Source organism: Platalea leucorodia, assembly GCF_965183815.1.
Source record: "Platalea leucorodia genome assembly, chromosome: 5".
NCBI classification, from domain to species: domain Eukaryota; kingdom Metazoa; phylum Chordata; class Aves; order Pelecaniformes; family Threskiornithidae; genus Platalea; species Platalea leucorodia.
Genome location: NC_138827.1, coordinates 81,575,858 through 81,593,462, shown reverse-complemented (window position 1 = coordinate 81,593,462; position 17,605 = coordinate 81,575,858). Strand labels below are relative to the sequence as shown.

Here is a 17,605-nt window from a genome sequence, read left to right as displayed (position 1 = left end):
CACCAGGCTGAGTCAGGAGCCCAGTGGTCCGGCCTGTAGTGGTGATGCAGGTCTGAGGCCCCCTGAGGCGGGCAGTAAGGTCTGTGGTCAGCCTCAGGGTGTGGGTCGAGGAGGTGCCTGTGGCAGAGTGGTAGCGTAGCTCGGGCAGGGGCCAAGGGCAACAGGCTGAACCTAAAAGCAGTGTCCTGGCGAGGGGTGGGCAGGCCCACAGCGGGGCTGCTGCTCCCTCATTCTTTCAAGGCCACCAGCTGTGCTGCCTGTAAGTTGGCCTTGTGCCCAGGCAGCCAAACCCCCTACCCCGCACAGGGGAATGTCCTCAGCACCCTGACGTACTAGCAGAAGTGAATTTCATATATTTAAAATGCATTTATCAAGTAAATGACTTAATTTATGATGTGCGAAGCAGGGCAAATTTCACGAGGGCTGTCTGTTATGCAGAATTCTGCAGAAACTGGCAAGTGTAGGTTACAGAGATTGCACAGACGCCACTCTGCTGGGGAGGCTTGTGTGTGCAGTGCTTATAAAGTGCAGGGGCAACAGCAGCCTACTTCATGATAATCATTTTTTGTAGCAAGGCTATTTGTGTTTTGTTTTAGGAACACTGGCTGTATTAGAGTTGCTTCATTCTGGGACTATTTTAGAGGTGCTGGGTTTTTTGTTGTCAATAGCCTCCTTTTCTTCATAGTAGATTTTGCAAGGCATTCCGATTTACTTGTTTGTACTGTCCATTTCTCTGTGATTAGTTATTCTAATAATGCTTCAGGGCTGCAACAGTGTTGCACCTTGCATCTTATTGAAAAGATTTTTATTAAATCCGGTTACGAGACTACAATTCTGCATGTCTGTGCGACTCCCTCAGCAGTCAGGGTGGTTAAGAGACGAAGCCTTGGTGCTCAACTCCAAATTTCTTTCTGCAGATAAAAAAGAAAATAAAGTGGAAGATGTCTTCCAGCCAGTCGCTTACAAGGGCAGAATGTCTGTTGAGATTTTCCTTACCATTCCCCACAGTTCCTTCCCACTAAAGAAAACTGTATTGTTTGTCTGGATTTGAAACCTAATAGTTACTTTAGATTTTTAATGCTTGCAGGAATGGATTTCCATTTTTCTAGGCATCTAGGAAGAGGTTTTATGTTAAACTAAGGTAATTTGGTTAAAAATACACCTACTTTACTTAAGACAGAATCTGAATGTTATGCACAGGATCCACTGGCAGTTCGTTATGATAAGACTGACAGCTAATTTTTTCAGAAGCTAAAACAGCTATTACTTTATAGTGAAAGTATGCTAATTGGTATAGTCTTGCTGTGGTTAAAGATCAATAATTCTGTGAAGAGGATAGATGCTCTTATTTAAAGGAATTCACAGCTAATTTTATTGGAAAGCCATAGCTGAAGACTGAAATTTGTAAACACAGAGGTATTTGTCAGCTTCTGCTGTGTAACATTTTCCTTTCAAGGGGAAATCCTAGAGTACAAATGCTTTGATGTGGCAGTAAACGTTACCTTAGCTAAGACTGAAGACTCATTCTTGATTTTGATTGTAGTTTTAATTAAACTGTCATAAAATAAATCTGATGCTGTTGTCTTTAGCTGAGCTGATACCTGATTTATATGGATATATAGAAAACAAAAATTCCCTGATCTTAGAAAACATTTTTTCAACTAGATTTAAGAGGCTACAGATAGATGTAATTGTATATTTGACACGCACGGATTGAAAATTGTTCATGTAGTCATTTTTTGCATTTGAATTCCTATTTAGGTAGAAAGTTTTGTGTGGACAAAGTTCACACAGCACATTGGGTTTTGGCTACTGTATTATAAATACAGTAAAATAAATGCACACGCACCAATTATACAGGTAGAGCTTTATACAGGTAGAACTTCAAGAAGACGTATCTAGTAGTTATTCTTTTTCAGGTATTTTATAAATACTGCTTCAAACAGAAAGAAAATGTATTTAGTTGGAAATTACTAGCATCTATCTCTGAATTATCCTAATTTGCATTGCAATTTCAGATTCTTGCTTTCTATAAAAGCACCACTGTTATTGTGATAATCACAAAATTTCTTAAATACACAGCAGCACTCTTCACTGAAAGAAACTAAAAGGGAGAATTGCTACTCTCTAGTGGAGCTGAAGGTTATTAATAGAGACACTTATTTTTTTGTCTTTAAATTTTGTCATTACCTTCCAGTACAGAGCATCCTCACTGATTACTAAGTAGCTCATTAAAGCTGTTTTTTAGATGTGCTTTTTGGTTTTGTTTTCTTCTTGCTGTTTTCCCGTTTTGCTAGCATGCAGATGGGGGTGGGGAATGGGAAATAAGGGAGAGAGCATGTTCCAGAGGATGCCAGGATGACTTCAGTTATTGGATGACTGCTGTCTGATGGATGGAAAAAGGAGGAGTAAACCTTTCAGTCTGCACTGACGGAGCTGAAACACAGAAACCCAATTTACAGGTAAGGGTGGAAAAATTCCTGTTCTGAATAGCTGTTTTTGATCCTTGCCACAACATTTCCTGGGTATAAAAAATGCACATGCAAGCATCTTATTGTTTGTTCCTCGTTAATGACTTTGAAGCAGCTTTTCAGGTTGTTATTTCTCCTGCCCAGGAGGTTTCAACCAATGTGAGATCCATAGACAGTGAAATCATAGGCATGCCTGATGCTGACAACTTTCTCATGTGACATTGTATCTCATTGATGCTGAAGTTGTTCAGTAAGCTGTAGGAAGAGACGTCTTTTGTGTGATGGAAATACTTGCTGTTGAAAATACAGCATGTGCTACCAGCAGGAAAATAGTGCTGGAAGATCTAAAAATGTTTTCTTTGAGTTCGGATAGGAAAAGGACTTAAAAATGAACTGCTTTTAAAACCATATGTGTTTTATTTAGCGTTGAACATACAGTAAGAATGGCTCCTCAGAACAACTCTTAAAGGGGTTTTGTGGATTTTTGCATTATTTTTAGGTTTGGAATGAATGTGCTTTAGAATTCAGTAATAAAGTTATCTTTATCATAAAGAAAAAACATGATGCATATAATTAAATTACGTGTACAAGACAGATAACTGCTGTGGGTGCTACAAGATTTACGTACCAGTTTTAATAAACTGTTGAAATAGCTTGTATGGAACCCGTTCTGCTGAGCTTATGTGTTATCAGCGGCTGTTAGTTCACAGGCACTGGGGATGGCAAGTAGAAAATAGAAAAACAGAAAATAGATTTGTTTATCAAGCCACATTATTTGAGGATATAGGACTACAGGCAGAAGTCCCGGCCCCACTGAAAGAATTGGAGATTTTGATATTGGCCTCACTGGGGCCAGGATTTCAACGTGTCAGCTCTCTATTGACTTATTTCTACGTTTTATCTGTAGCATATAATTGTTATACCACAGGATGCCGTTTTTCTGGTTTGAAGCAGAAATAGTCATTGAAATAAATTAATTGTGATTACAAATTGTTGCCAATATATAGGTGTGATTTTTTTTTTTTTTTTTTTGAAAAAAGAGCAATCAGACATTTGCATTACTTCACATTAGTGATGGAAATAGCACTATGGTGGGAAATAATTTGTTTTAGATAACTGTGTATTTGGTGTATTTAATCTCTCGAGTACCTGCAGTAGCTGCTTTAAGATAATTAAGTAACTGCTATAAATTTCTAATGTGACCTTTTTTTCTGGAATTTCTTGAAGTTAATTATAATATATTATTAAGAAATATCTAATCTATAAGCAATTATCAGTATATGTGTGTTATGGAGGAGGTTCCTTTTTAAAATAATGTAAAGCAGTTGTTAATTCTCATGACACTTGTCCATGTCTTTTGAATGCTGTATTCTAAATGAATGCATCGACAGAAAAACTGGGAATGTTATTTGTGAACAAATAGTTTTTAATTAGTTAATTGTTCATCTTTGTACTGCATTGAAAATATAATAATGGGATTATTTAGTTGTCACAGTCCATTTATACAGCACTGAAATAAAGGAAAAGATTAGAAGCTTCCTGCTTGGTTTGAGAGTATATAGTCATAAAATATATTTATAAAAGCTAAAATACAGTAATTCAGTTTTAACAGATTTCAGAGATTAAAATCCGTGAACGCGTTTATCCATTTTTGCTGTATTTACTGAGAGTGAATGCCCTTAGAGCAGACCCAAAATTATTAAAAAGTGATGTTATTAAAGAAAAACTGGACAAGGTCAACAAAACTCTTACTGAGTACTAAAGAGGACTAGAAGAAGCTGTGTCCTCTGTCCACTTATTTATCCACCTTACCAGCTGCAAGCATCTAGAGTTTCTCCTAGCTGTTTCTTCAGAGAATGGAGCCTGATATGTTTGCTAAACAAGCAATCAATCAAAAAAATTAATAACTTACAGCAAATGTCATCGATTCACAAAATTATTCTAAAAGACTGACAAACTGTATCTTTTTTTATACTGGAATGTGAACACTGGTAAATAATACTGACTGAAAAATAGATGAGTTGCATGCTAACATTTGTTGTTTGTAGGGAATGGTTATCTATCTGGAAGCATAAGCACAACTGTTAAATTACAATCTCAAATCTATGTATTCCAATCACTTCTCTTTTTCCCCCTCAAATGAGAAATCTGACTCAAAGCAGCTCCAGTAACAGAGAGGAGTTGATGAAAACAGAGATCTAGTTCCACATGTATTTAAATTATTCTGTCTCCTTGGAAACGCCGCTGCTGCAGATGGATTTGGCTTTTGGTGGCTAAAAATATCTACCGCTTAATAGTGACAGCATGAAAGATACTGAATAAAACTACTGTGTTGTCACGTTCCCTAATGATGCAGGTATTCTACGTGAACTCCAGATTTGCATTTTCTGTCCAGTATTCCCTATCAGCTGCTGCCAGCACTCACCAGCTCGGTGGAAATGAGATAAGCTCATTAGCCTTGCTTGCAGACCCTACTGAGAAGGGAGCATGTGAGTGGGAGGTAGGATAGCTGAAGAGTTTGAAAGCAGGTAGAAAGTTGGAAAAAAAAGTTCGTGGTGGTGGTGCGGGTATGTGCTGTGTCATATTTGAGGATACAGGCTTATTCCTGGTGAAGTCAATGTTAGGAAGAGTATGCTTAAGCCCTGCCTTTGTAAGTTAACAATTTGTAAATAAAAGGTGGTCTTTTTATTTGTTGCAGAATCTTTAGTGAACGCTTGCTTAGCAGTTGTATGTGTAGGTGATTTTAAATATCACACAAACCATTCTAAGTCAAATATTAAATTACCTTAAACAAAAGCCAAACCCTAAATTACTGAAGAACTTGTTGTAAGCAAGAAATAGCATTGCATTACTTAGCATTACTAAGAAATATCATCCTTTAAAGAATTAATTCTTTTTGATTAAGAAAGTGTAGCCACTACTTTTTTTCTTTACTATTTATACCCTCCACATATCACAACTTCTTTTGTTGTTATCTGGTATTCAGTATATCTGAAAAATAATACTTCTGTTTTTTTGATCTCTCCATTTCTGTTGGATGGCTTCCTGCTTGTGCCCAGAGAACAGAAAAAATGACAAACATTTTATAGAATCATTTAGGTTGGAAAAGACATTTAAGGTCATCAAGTTGAACTGTTAACCTAGCACTGCCAAGTCCACTACTAAACCACGTCCCTAAGCACCACATCTACACATCATCTAAATACCTCCAGGGGTGGGGACTCAACCACTTCCCTGGGCAGCCTGTTCCAATGCTTGACAACCCTTTTGATGAAGGAATTTTCCCAATATCCAACCTAAACTTCCCCTGGTGCAGCTTGAGGCCGTTTCCTCTCATCTTATCGCTTGTTACTTGGGAGAAGAGACCGACCCCCACCTCGCTACAACCTCCTTTCAGGCAGTTGTAGAGAGCAATAAGGTCTCCCCTCAGCCTCCTCTTCTCCAAACTAAACAACCCCAGTTCCCTCAGCCACTCCTCATAAGACTTGTGCTCTAGACCCTTCACCAGCTTTGTTGCCCTCCTCTGGACACGCTCCAGCACCTCGATGTCCTTCTTGTAGGGAGGGGCCCAAAACTGAACACAGTACTCAAGGTGTGGCCTCACCAGTGCCGAGTACAGGGGCACTATCACCTCCCTGGTCCTGCTGGCCACACTATTCCTGACACAAGCCAGGATGCCATTGGCCTTCTTGGCCACCTGGGCACACCTCTGGCTCATGTTCAGCCAGCTGTCAACCAACACCCCCAGGTCCTTTTCCATCAGGCAGCTCTCCAGCCACTCCTCCCCAAGCCTGTAGTGGTTGCATGGGGTTGTTGTGACTCAAGTGCAGGACTCGGCACTGAGCCTTGTTGAATCTCATACAGTTGGCCTTGGCCCAAAGATCCAGCCTGTCCAGGTCCCTCTGCAGGGCCTTCCTGCCCTCCAGCAGATCAACACTCCTGCCCAACTTGGTGTCATCTGCAAACTTACTGAGGGTGCACTCGATCCCCTCGTCCAGGTCATTGATAAAGATATTGGAACAGGCCTGGCCCCAGTACTGAGCCCTGGGCAACACCACTCTTGACTGGCTGCCAACTGGATTTCCTCAGTGCAGCATGGTAGGCTAAATATACCTGGTTTATTCTTTTATTTTGTTGGTATATATGTGAGTTGTTGTAGCATAGATCAAAATTGCCGATTAATTTTCCATTATTGAATGAGGCATTTTTCCTGTTCTGCAGTGTCTCAAAGGCAACATTAAAATATTACAAGGTATTGTTACACATATAAATAATTAATCCTCTGCAAATTAATACTAAAATCCATTTTTAGCTGACAGTACAAATAACAAAGGTCATTTAAATTAAAAGTTGAATACTTGGTTTTGATTAATTGAAATGAGTAACAGGAAAGGATCTGGTATCTTTCATTCTATAAGAGACTATTAACATATTAATAAGATTATTAAATGGATTATAGAAACTTTTCTGTGAGGACAATAAAATTTAATCATAGCAGGCCTTCTTATTGAGAATAATTTGTTTTGTATTAAGATGAACAAACCTGGGTTGCTTTAATTTTAAAGACCCCTTTCCTGTTGTATGTAATTTAAGATCCCATGGAGAAAATAAGTAAATCTAAACATTGTTTGAGGAAGTAAAGGTAGGATAAGTTGCTGGAAGTAGCATCTCTGTATTTTACAGTGGTAGTCAAGTTGTGCCAATTTGACATGACATGAATCCTTTGATTTTTGGATATAAAAGCAGAAGTTCTCATCTGCTGAAAGTAGTAATGAAAAAGTTTGTTGCACATTGCCTGTCATTATGTCTAGGTTGTGGAATATAGTGATGATAACATGGAGAAAGTACGGCTTTTTTGTTTTGTTTTTTATAACAAGTTGCAGGCAGATGAGCTGAGGTTTCTGCCAGGCTAGGTTTTTCTAGCATTTTCAGCATTATTTGTTCGTGCCTGAAGAGAGTTCTGTGCTATACAGCTAATATCAGACTACGTAGGTGAAGACAGACTATCTTAACACAGTTGTCACTCTCCAAAAAAAACCCCAAACTATCCATTCGTCTTGTTTCTAATCTCCTAAGATCAGACATTTTTAATCTTGTCACATATAGATAGTACCATTATTGTCAATAATTATGGCAAGAGCAAGGTATGAAGGATTTGGTCCTTTGTTATCTAAAATTTGCATGTACACCCCCCTATCCCCTGTCAGACACACGCACACGCCCCTCCATACATAACCGGTTAAGCTGGAAGTGTTTGCGCCTGTCTTTTCAGATAAAAGAGGAAAACCTAGTTCAGAGTTACTTTTGCAAGTATGTTCCAGTACGCTTTTGTGTCACAAGTTCATATTGTACTTCTTGGAGTTCAGATGTTCTGGTTTTGGGTTTTTTTTGGTGTTTTGTGGTTTTTTTTTCTTGGTGGTTTTTGTTTTTTGAAACTCTGTTAAACACTACAGATTTCAGAGGAGAGAATGGCTAACCCTGCGTTGAGATGCAGACATCATGGGGCAGAAGGGGAGAGCTGTAGAATTCATCCTCTGTGCTGGCTTTGATGGCAGTGGTGAAGGAGCAGCCAGGCTGTGTGTTAAATAGCATGCAACAGGGAGCTGAGTAGAATGTATCAGGGCTGTACAGGTGTGAAGGCCCCTTTGGCATCTACCGGTCTTGACTGTGCTTTGCTGTGCTTTGGCTGGAACATACTGAGATATACATGATATCCTACCGTGTTGTGCAGTTCCTCTGCAGGCAGTGCACAAGGTTGATGTCCATGAAGGAACAGTGTGGAAGATCAGTACTGAAACAGTACAAAGACAGGCTGCAGTATGCCAATTAATATTACTACCTAGGCTAATCTGGGCAAAATTTATATTAAAGACCACTTATTTCCAGCACTCTGTAAGTTGATGGCATTTCCAATCTCCACTACAGAGCTGGACCCTACTGCCATTCTTGTAGCTGGGAGCAACATAGTGCAAAGCTGCTGTGCCAAAAACATGCTGAAAACACTGCTGCCAGTCTCAGAACCTCACTTCAGTTGCTGGGGTGGGGCTAAGCAAGCCAAACATTCTCTGTCCTTTTGCAGAGAGGTGCAATAAGGATGTGTTGTTAGTATGCTGTCTCCCATATAGCAGATGGACCAGTTCTTCCCATCACCTGGATGCTCACTCTTCTCTAACAGGCTGTGTATCTGTAGAAGTCAGTAGGACTGGTGGCAGCGTTTATCTGTTTTCACATTTCAATTTTAATACTTGTGACATCTCCTGGCCAGAGCTCTGCTGCAAGCAATCCTGTAATACAGTCTAAAATGTAGTAAGTCTTTTCTGGGAGCCCACATGCAAACTTAAAAATTTCTTCTGGGATACAGATACTTCTGTCTGTAGTGGAGGCCAAATACATTGCACTGTATTTTTTTTTTTCTTCAAACAGAAGCAATAGAAAATCTTCCACAGAGATTTTGGGTGAAGAGATTTTAATTGATGAAATTTTATCATCAAAGCTTAAAACCTAGAAGAGAAGTGGCCAATTTCAGGTCTTCAGCAGTGTTACCTGAAGACTTTGGAAAGGGCTACATGACAGGCCCAGCTAGAAGTGTTCTAGATGACTTAGATGGAGTTTAGGCATTATGAACCTGAGTTTGTGACCCAGCTTCAGCATGACTTTCTCCTGAATCTCTTGTTTGCCTGTAGGACTCAGTGTCATTTATGCATCTTTCACTCTTGGAGAAGCAGTTCTTGCTGCAGCAAGCTTAGAAAAGCGTTACAAATGAAACAAGCTCAAATGAACAAATGAACACAAGCTCAAACTAAACAGCTTGTGTGGGCAAATCTCATCTTGACAGGAAAGCCCTCTCGCTGAATGCCTCTGAATCCCCTTCTACTAGGTTGTGCCTTTGTCATTGGAGACCTGAATGCTAAACTCCTGGATGCCTGGTTGAATTATCATTGCCTCTTACTCATCTCATTTTGCTCTCTGGGGAGCATGCTGAGAGAAGACTTAGGAGAACTAGCCTTGAATTTTCTTCTGTTGGCTGAATTATACAAGCGTTTCATTTAACTGTTGACATCAGTTGATGTAGCTAAGAATTGAACTTAGGCATCAGAAGGCCGTTTCATTGCTGCTGTATGTGAGAGTTTCATGTTGGATGATGGAGAGGGGGATATTTACATGCTTGATGCATGTAGGACCTTATGAGATGCTTCTGGAGGACTAAGGGAGCCGTATCTACCACCATTGCATCTGTACTGCGTGTAGAGACAGGAGGTGAGCATATGCCAACGTCTTTTCTGCATTCTAAATTCATTGCCAGTGGAGCTAGTTGGTGTGTGTTAGAGTGTACAACAATATGTAGGCAGTCTAGAAGATTAGTGGATTCGTACTCAAGTGTGAAATCAGGAGTGCTGTAAAGTGATGGTATAGAAACCCTGCAAAGAGCAGACTTGGCAGGATTTGGCTTGCAATGTCAGAACAGATTCCCCAGGTTGAATTGCGCTGCCTTATCTTGCAGGATTTACTTAGTGCTATGGATTTAGCTAGACTGAAGCAAACAAGCAGAGAAAGACTTTTCCTAGTTTATGTCTGTGTAACTTGACCACTGCTGTAAGCACAAATTTATGAGTAAGATTATACTAATGGTATTCCCCGTGCCTATACAGAGCAGTCTCTTAAGTGGAATTAGCTTGCTATGTGTTTTTAATTTTTGCAGATTGTAGTTGTGAAACTATCAGAGCCTACCTCTGGCAACTGGTACTTGTGATTAGAGCTGCCAAATACAGCAAAACATGTATTGCAAACATTAATTTGAATTCTGAACAGCTGTTTGATTCATGTTCATGTACCTCTGTTGTTCACTGTTTGCAAGCATTTATGCAAATGGATTTTTGTCTGCGTTAATGCCGTCCTTTACATGAATAGTCATTTTCACAAGCAAATGATATTCTTTGTGTGAGTGATGTTGTCACTGTAGATGCTTTTGGGTTTGACTCTTCCCACCCCTCCCCCCATTTAAAACTGTTAGTTACACAAAGAGCAAAATAATTAAGTGCAATATGTGGAACCAAGCAAACACCTTGATTAGTTCACAACCGTCTCTGCTGCTGACATTTATTCAGCAGGTAAGAAAAATGTCTTTAAAAAAAGTCAAGCTTTGTTTGCAAGCTAAGAAAAAGACCTAAATTCAAAAAGAATATTAATCACAACAAATAATTCAAACATCTCTGCTTGTGAGCATCAATATTCATGATTTAACTGTGAAATTATTTGCCAAGTCTCCCTAGCATGTTATAGTACACGCTGACTGGCCAGTGGGTGGGAGTTGTTTGTGATGAGTACTTTGCAGTAATGTTTTATGTGTAACATCTGTTTTCTGCATCCTCCTGTTCAGTTTGCAGTCATTTGCATAGAGGTGTTTTTTGTTTGGAAGCAAATCTGTATTGCTACTACAGACTTTGTCTAAATTTTTCTGTACTTTCAGTTGCTACATTTGAGACAAGGCAAAATGCAGTGTGATTCATAGGTCGAGTCTTTGTTTGATGCCTGCCTTTTTGTTTTGATTTTCAGATAAGAATTTTTATCCAGGTAGATTTTATCATGGTATGTGATCAGCTCTCAAGAAGGAATTATTACAAAATAAGGTTTCATAAATGAATGAAAGAAGCAATTAATTAGATTTTGTTTTCCTCTAAATGGCAGTGTGTTCTTGGACTTTTTCTCTTGTTTTTCCTGAGCTTTAGTCAATAACTGGTTCCTATAGTGAGGCTTTGCTCTAAATAATGAGGATATATAATCTGAGGCAGGGTCCTATTTTATTATTTCATATCTGGTTTGTTATGCTTACTGCAGAGGGTACATACTTGATGTTTATGTCTTCACAGGCGTGTTCCATACCTGTTCAATTTCCCATGTGATGTTGTATGAGCTGTATACTGTAGTGCTGAATTTTGCAAAAACTATCATGTATTTGAAGATTTTGACCAGGATGAAAATGTCTTTCAATTTGTCTTTGTCCCTGCACAAGATTTTTGTCAATTCCCTATTTCCATATTGCAGCTTGTTGTCTCTTTTATTAGTGTCTTTTAGCACATTTCAAAGCAATAGCTGATGTGCAAGTTAGGAGAAATGCTTTTGCCTCTCCCTATAGTGCCTATCCAGTCTGGTCCTGGTGCTTTTGTTTTGTGGATTATTTTGTTGTTTTACTTTTTTCTGTCCATGGGTGTCAGTGAAACACTGAGGGTATGGCAACCACAAGTTAAGTTTTGTAGAGCAAGTCTGGCAGTGTATGTTATGGAGAAGAAGCTTCTCCTGGGAGCACAGGTAAAGCATGGTCACCCCTCCCTTCCACTCACACAGTAATTCTAACACCTCTCTGTTGGGGCTTTTCACTGGGATTTGGAGATACCTGCTTTCTAAAGGACTGCTGCAATGAGATTGTTACCATGGTTTTCTAAAATTTCCAGCCTTTTCAGGTACAAGAGAAAATCAATGCAGCCAGGCTTTTACATTATTTTATTTTGTAGGTTCCAGGTAGTATTGTGACTGTTTTAAATATATCCCCCGCATTTACATGGGATTTTTGTCTTCTAGTAATAACATGTTGCCTCTGAACTTTTAAAATGTGTGGTGCCTGCCAATTATCTGGCATCGTAGCAAGGCAAAGCTGGTTGCTATGGAGCTTTGAGGACTTGCTTCGCCAGTCAGCCTACCTGCAGCTAGAGAACTGGTTAAATGATCTCTTTGTGGCAGTAGTTTCTTCAGGGTGGAGGAAAACTAGGAAAGAAAGGAAGAAAAATGGATGGGGGGGTGTTTAAGAAAGATATATCCTTCTCCCAGCCCACATCCATCATCTGCTTCTGCTGTGGCAAGTTGCCATTTCCTTGAAGAATCCTTAACTGTGTCAGGCAATTGGCGTTTGACCTGGAGCTCACAACAACGCGTGTAGCTGATCTTCCTTGCTTTAATACTGTCCCCTCTGTTGCAACTTTGTTTTGCTTTGCTGTGGATTAATGCCACATTAGCATGGTGAGGAGCGTGGCAGAGGATGATGTATCACATCGCTGTGCGGGGATTTTTTGTTGTGAAGGATACATCAACAAACAGGAAAGCTTCCAGTGCCTGCTTGTTACGCAGTTGTGTGAATCAGCAGGATGCTGCTCCAAATCAATCTTAGCTGCTAGACAGCTATTTAATAATTATCCAGAAAGGTTTGTTTCTAAATGAATTTTCAAGCCAACTTTCTCCCTTTCTCACCTAAACTGGCAGTTTGATGTAGCAGTTCTCGAACTGTAGCTGGTGGTTGTTTTTCAGAGCTTGCCTCTGAAGGCTGGACCTCATTGGTGTCCTACTGGAAGTCCAAGAATACTGACTTACCGCTCTGTGTGTTCATTTTTCTTAGTCGCGTGATATTGTTTGGTTCCTATAGTCAGTCATGGACTTTTGTGTACTGGATTCTATGCAGAAATACGCACATTTGCTCATTTTTCTTCAGAATATACATATTGCTATAGTACTTCCGTGTGTTTGAGGTTATTCCCGTCTTAAATGATGTACTGTCTTGCATGCCAGAAGTGACTTCTTTGTTATCAAAATTGTACCACCGTGTAGTTATATTACCCTTATGATTCCTGTTATCAGATATGAGGTTTATTTATAGTTTTGCTTTCCACTCATGTATTGAAAATTTGACTTGTGTAAGTCTTTGGTGCCTTGTCTCCTAAACCTGTAGAGTCTTCAGTTCAGATGAGGTTGGATTTGGATTTCTTTGTGACTGTGGTTGCTTCAGTTTGATTCCCCAAAATCTGAAATTACTGATTCAGTCATAGCTATGGTGCAGGAAAAAAACCTGACAATTCAGTTTGTTCCCTGGCCTGGTTCCCTGGTTCTGGACTTAGGGCAGCTGTAGAGATATGCAGACTTCATGGCCTCATTGCTGTTAGAAGTCTGACTGTTGCTTTTTCCTGTTGGTCTCTGTCTTCCACTGGGATGTATCACATCATCAACAGAGAGTGCAAAATAATGCTTTCATAAACAGTATTGGGTTGTGTGTCACCATGCTTATTATCTCCTAGCTCCTGGAGATGTGGATCTCAGTCGGGTACTACAGGATGCCTATGTAAACAAGGTGTGAGTTAAATGTATCAGATAGAACATGCCTCATGTACTACTGTGCAGATGTGCCTCTTTCTGAAGAATATTGGCTTATGGAGCGGCAGCTGTTTATACAGATGTTATTCTAAAGGGATCTCCTGCTGGTACATCGTCTGTACAAACAGTTTTAGATACTCTTTAATCTATCTCTGTGATAGTCAAGCTCTTGAGTAATGGAAGTGTCTCCTTTCCCCTGTGTCGTGTTTTCCTGGGGAGACTTGATAGTAGAGAGACTAGAATCAACAGATCTCAGGCAAGTGGCAACACCTAAAATTTATGACGACTACTTTGTCAAACAACCTTCTTGATAATCTTCCTGGAAGAGATTCAGAACAAAAATTGGGCAACAATGATACTAAATATATATAATGGATAGCTATACCTTCTTTGTGTTGTGGTGATAGGTTCTGCAGTATTCCGATACCTCCTGGCTTGTCTTGATCGGCTAGCTGGGTATAGAGCTAAGCTGCATGCTGCTTCCAAGGATCCCGGGAATCATTTGTTATGGATCATTACATAAATCTTCTTAATGAAATGGCTTCGCTGCTACCAGGTTGTGACACTTGGTGCAAATGTAGGCTATGCTAAATGCAAACAAATTTAAAACCCTTTGGTGTGAAAAATATTTGTTTCTGCTACTAGCTGTAAACAGTTCTGGCTATTGAGACTCTCACTATCTGCAACGACTTTACTGATGTGCAAGATGCATGTTAGTTATCTAGTCGCTGTGTGTTATACTTGCAGAAGACAATGTCTGACATAAGGGCTTTTGTCTGGAAATCATCTCAGGCTATGAAATTAGTTCTTGCTCTCTGACAGTCTGCACACTAGTGATGGTTGTGGCTATTAGGTTTGCCTTGCAATGCAGTTATGACTGAGGTTCTTTGGACCTGGAACTTCATGACCCCTGTAGCCACAATTTCAATGGGCTTCGATGTGGATTTGACCTAGGTCTCACTTGTATGACAAACTCTTTGTCAGCCCGTTTCTCACTCTCTTCACTGAGATGTTTGAGTGTAAGCATTTTCTTTCTCACACTCCAGCTGCTTCTTTACCCTCTTCTGCAGTCAAGCTATAATCCTGTGGTTTTGATATTGCAGGCTGTTGCCATGGAAATAATGGTGATTTCACAATTTCAGTGCTGTAAGCACTGCAGGAGGCAATGGAAAAGGTGGTTGGCAAAAGATACAGTGAGGACGTGGGGGACAGTTCAGAGCAGTTGTTTCTGAACCTGTTTTTTGGGGGGTTCTGCCTCTCTCTACTATTGTGGGTTTTCAGTGTGTGTGTGCGCGTGTTCTTTTTTCTCTCTCTCTTTCTCTCTCTGGTAAATGTGATTTTATTAAAGGTTGATGCTTAACAATTTCATGTATTCTTACATTTTTTTGCAAAGGTTATTACAAATTGATGCTAAATGCTCCTTTCCTTGTCCTCATAATAAAAATACAATGCTTTCTTTGCAGTTTATAGTAATTCATTTTTGGACAAAAGGGCAAAAGTTGAGATCTAAGCACGTTATGTTTAAGTCATGTCTTTAGCTTAAAGAAATCCCTTTCAGGAAAACAGTTTTTTCATAAATAGTAAAACAAGCTGAGAACATTGACAGGCATATGCATTTAAAGCTGTCTGTGTGACTGACAGTATTAAAACATAATATATTCGTTATTTAATTTTTAGCGTGCTCTGCATACAAACAAGTTTGGTGCTGAAGATCATCATATGCAGCATCTGTTCTTAGCATTATGTCACGATTCCACATCTATCTGAAATCTTTTCTCTAAATTAGACATATCCATAAAGGTAGAATGAAACTTAGTGGAGGAAATCAACTTTGTTATAAAATGAATTGAATTGGCAGCTTAACAAGCTGGAGGCAAGTGGTATTCAGAAGAATGAGAATTTTTGATACTGTACGCTTGAAAACATCAAACAGCAGCCTTTTTTCCCCAGCTATTTACAGCAACATTCCACTGATCAGTGTAGTCAGAGAGTAGATATTATCTGTAACTTTTAAATTAAGATCTTAGAATTAATTTTCAGTCTTCAGTAGGATGTAATCAGTAACGATGGTGACAGTAAACATTAAGATCTCTTTTTAATTAAAGATAGAGGAAAAAATTGTTTCAGCCTGTCAGATGCATTAAAATGATGTAGGAATTGCTTTAAAAATATTTTGATCTTTTTCTGCTTGGTGTTCCATAAATGGAGATAAGATGATCAGCTGTTACATATGAAAGGGAAACAATAAGGAATGTTCAACGTGACTCTGGCTTTGTTGGGCAGTGTTATTAGGAAGCCAAGTTCATAAGGATACATTTTTTGATACTTGTGTGCATGGAAATAGTCTACATGTGTGCTAGTACTCATATCTAAATTTCACAAAAGCTCTGCAAGAAACTTCTGCATAAATTAAAATGACAAAATGAGCCAGAACTGTGTCTGCAGGACCTGGCCTGAAAAGATGCTAAGTATCTTATGCTTTCAAATCTAATTGAGAATGTGGGCATTTGAGAGTACTGAGTAGTACATAAATCAGACCTTTAAAATAAATGAAAAGAGAGAACATTTTCTTTCTGAACTATATTTATTAGCGAACGCTGATTTTCGTCATGTAATGTTTCTTGGTGCCAAGTAAGTTTTTAAGTGTTGTATAAAGGTGTGTTTCTCCTGAATTATATTGGATTATATATACTTTATTCTTGGCCCAAGTTTGCTGCATAACTGAAATATTTATAATTTTTTATGCATGAAATTGGTAATAGAATTTTTCTGCACTGGTAGATTACAGGTAGCATTTACCTTCTGTCTTAAGAAGAAAAGACTGCCCGTAAGAAAGTCAACGAGATGATGAATATACTGATGATAAGTATTTTTGACTCCTTCCTGGAAAAGTTTAATACTCTTGGTAAGGAGCCGTTTAGCTACAGGTAGTAGTACCCGATTGATATATGAACGCCTCCATGATAAATAAATTTGAAGACCTGGACAGCAGGCAGGTGTTTCAGTGCCTCATTGCCTCTGTTCCTGTTACAGGTGCATGTGACAGCATTGCAGCGATGAGTGGAATTTTAAAGAGGAAGTTTGAAGAAGTTGATGGCTCCTCACCTTGTTCCTGTGTGTGGGAATCGGATGATGACATTTCTAGCAGTGAAAGTGCTGACAGTGGAAGTAATGTCCATCCATCCACTTCTAATCATTTTACTCGTAAGTACTAAAGTGGTGTGTAAGGCATGATGCTCCTTTTTACACAAGCTAAGAAAGGTTCATTTTACTTGGAAGAAATACAGTGTAGGCCATCTGCTTTTATTTTGAGCATTTTTCTGTTTTATTACATTTAAATGTTGACGCTGTGAGGAAGTACTTTTTTTGAAAAAGAACTATTTCCTCTGGTAGTTGTTTTTTATGTAAAAATTCGTATGTCAGAGTGAGTTTCAGCGGAAACTCCACTTTTATACTACATCATTTACATCTAGATAGTGTGAAACGTTTTAAGTATATAGGAGAACATCTTCCATTTTGGGTGATGATTTGGGGGAAGAAGGAAAATCGGCAGTAACAAAGCTTGAGGGCCAGTGCTTCTGCTTGACTCTGTTCAGAGTTGAGAGTAGCCTACACGATCTGTGTCAGAATAGCTGATCTCTCTGATCATTCATCCTGCCACCTAAGCCAATGCAACCACACAACCCTCAGTCCTTTTCTTCCATGCATTACAGGAGTAAACAGAGGAAGAAATGTGTAATTATTCCTGAGAAGATGTTAGATTCGTATTTGATGTCTCCATGAGACACTTGAAGAACAGAAATCCTTTTCTTGTTCCAACCAGCTGAACATGAATAGTTAATTTACAGCATATTTTTCTTTTGACTTCTCGGGTTGAGGTTACCAGTTACTAAACTCACATAATTTGTGGAATCTACATAAAGCCTCATATCTGCGGTAAACGTGTGTAAATGAGTAGCAGTAAGTGATCTGGACTTTATCTGACAATTCATATGTAGCAG

At 39.1% G+C, this 17,605-nt stretch overlaps 1 protein-coding gene across 1 annotated transcript in view; it reads left to right on the top strand.

Annotated features, from left to right (window-relative positions):
• Nucleotides 1-2,393: 2,393 nt before the first annotated feature.
• The window catches only part of CSRNP3 (cysteine and serine rich nuclear protein 3), a gene marked incomplete at its 3' end in the record, with an annotated part of 86,525 nt that continues 71,313 nt past the window's right edge, over nucleotides 2,394-17,605 (top strand). Inside the window, exons 1-2 of the mRNA XM_082313256.1 lie at nucleotides 2,394-2,462; nucleotides 16,638-16,808. Coding sequence (XP_082169382.1) covers nucleotides 16,661-16,808 — 148 coding nt within the window. The 5' untranslated portion in view covers nucleotides 2,394-2,462; nucleotides 16,638-16,660. The remainder of the gene's footprint in view (nucleotides 2,463-16,637; nucleotides 16,809-17,605) is intronic.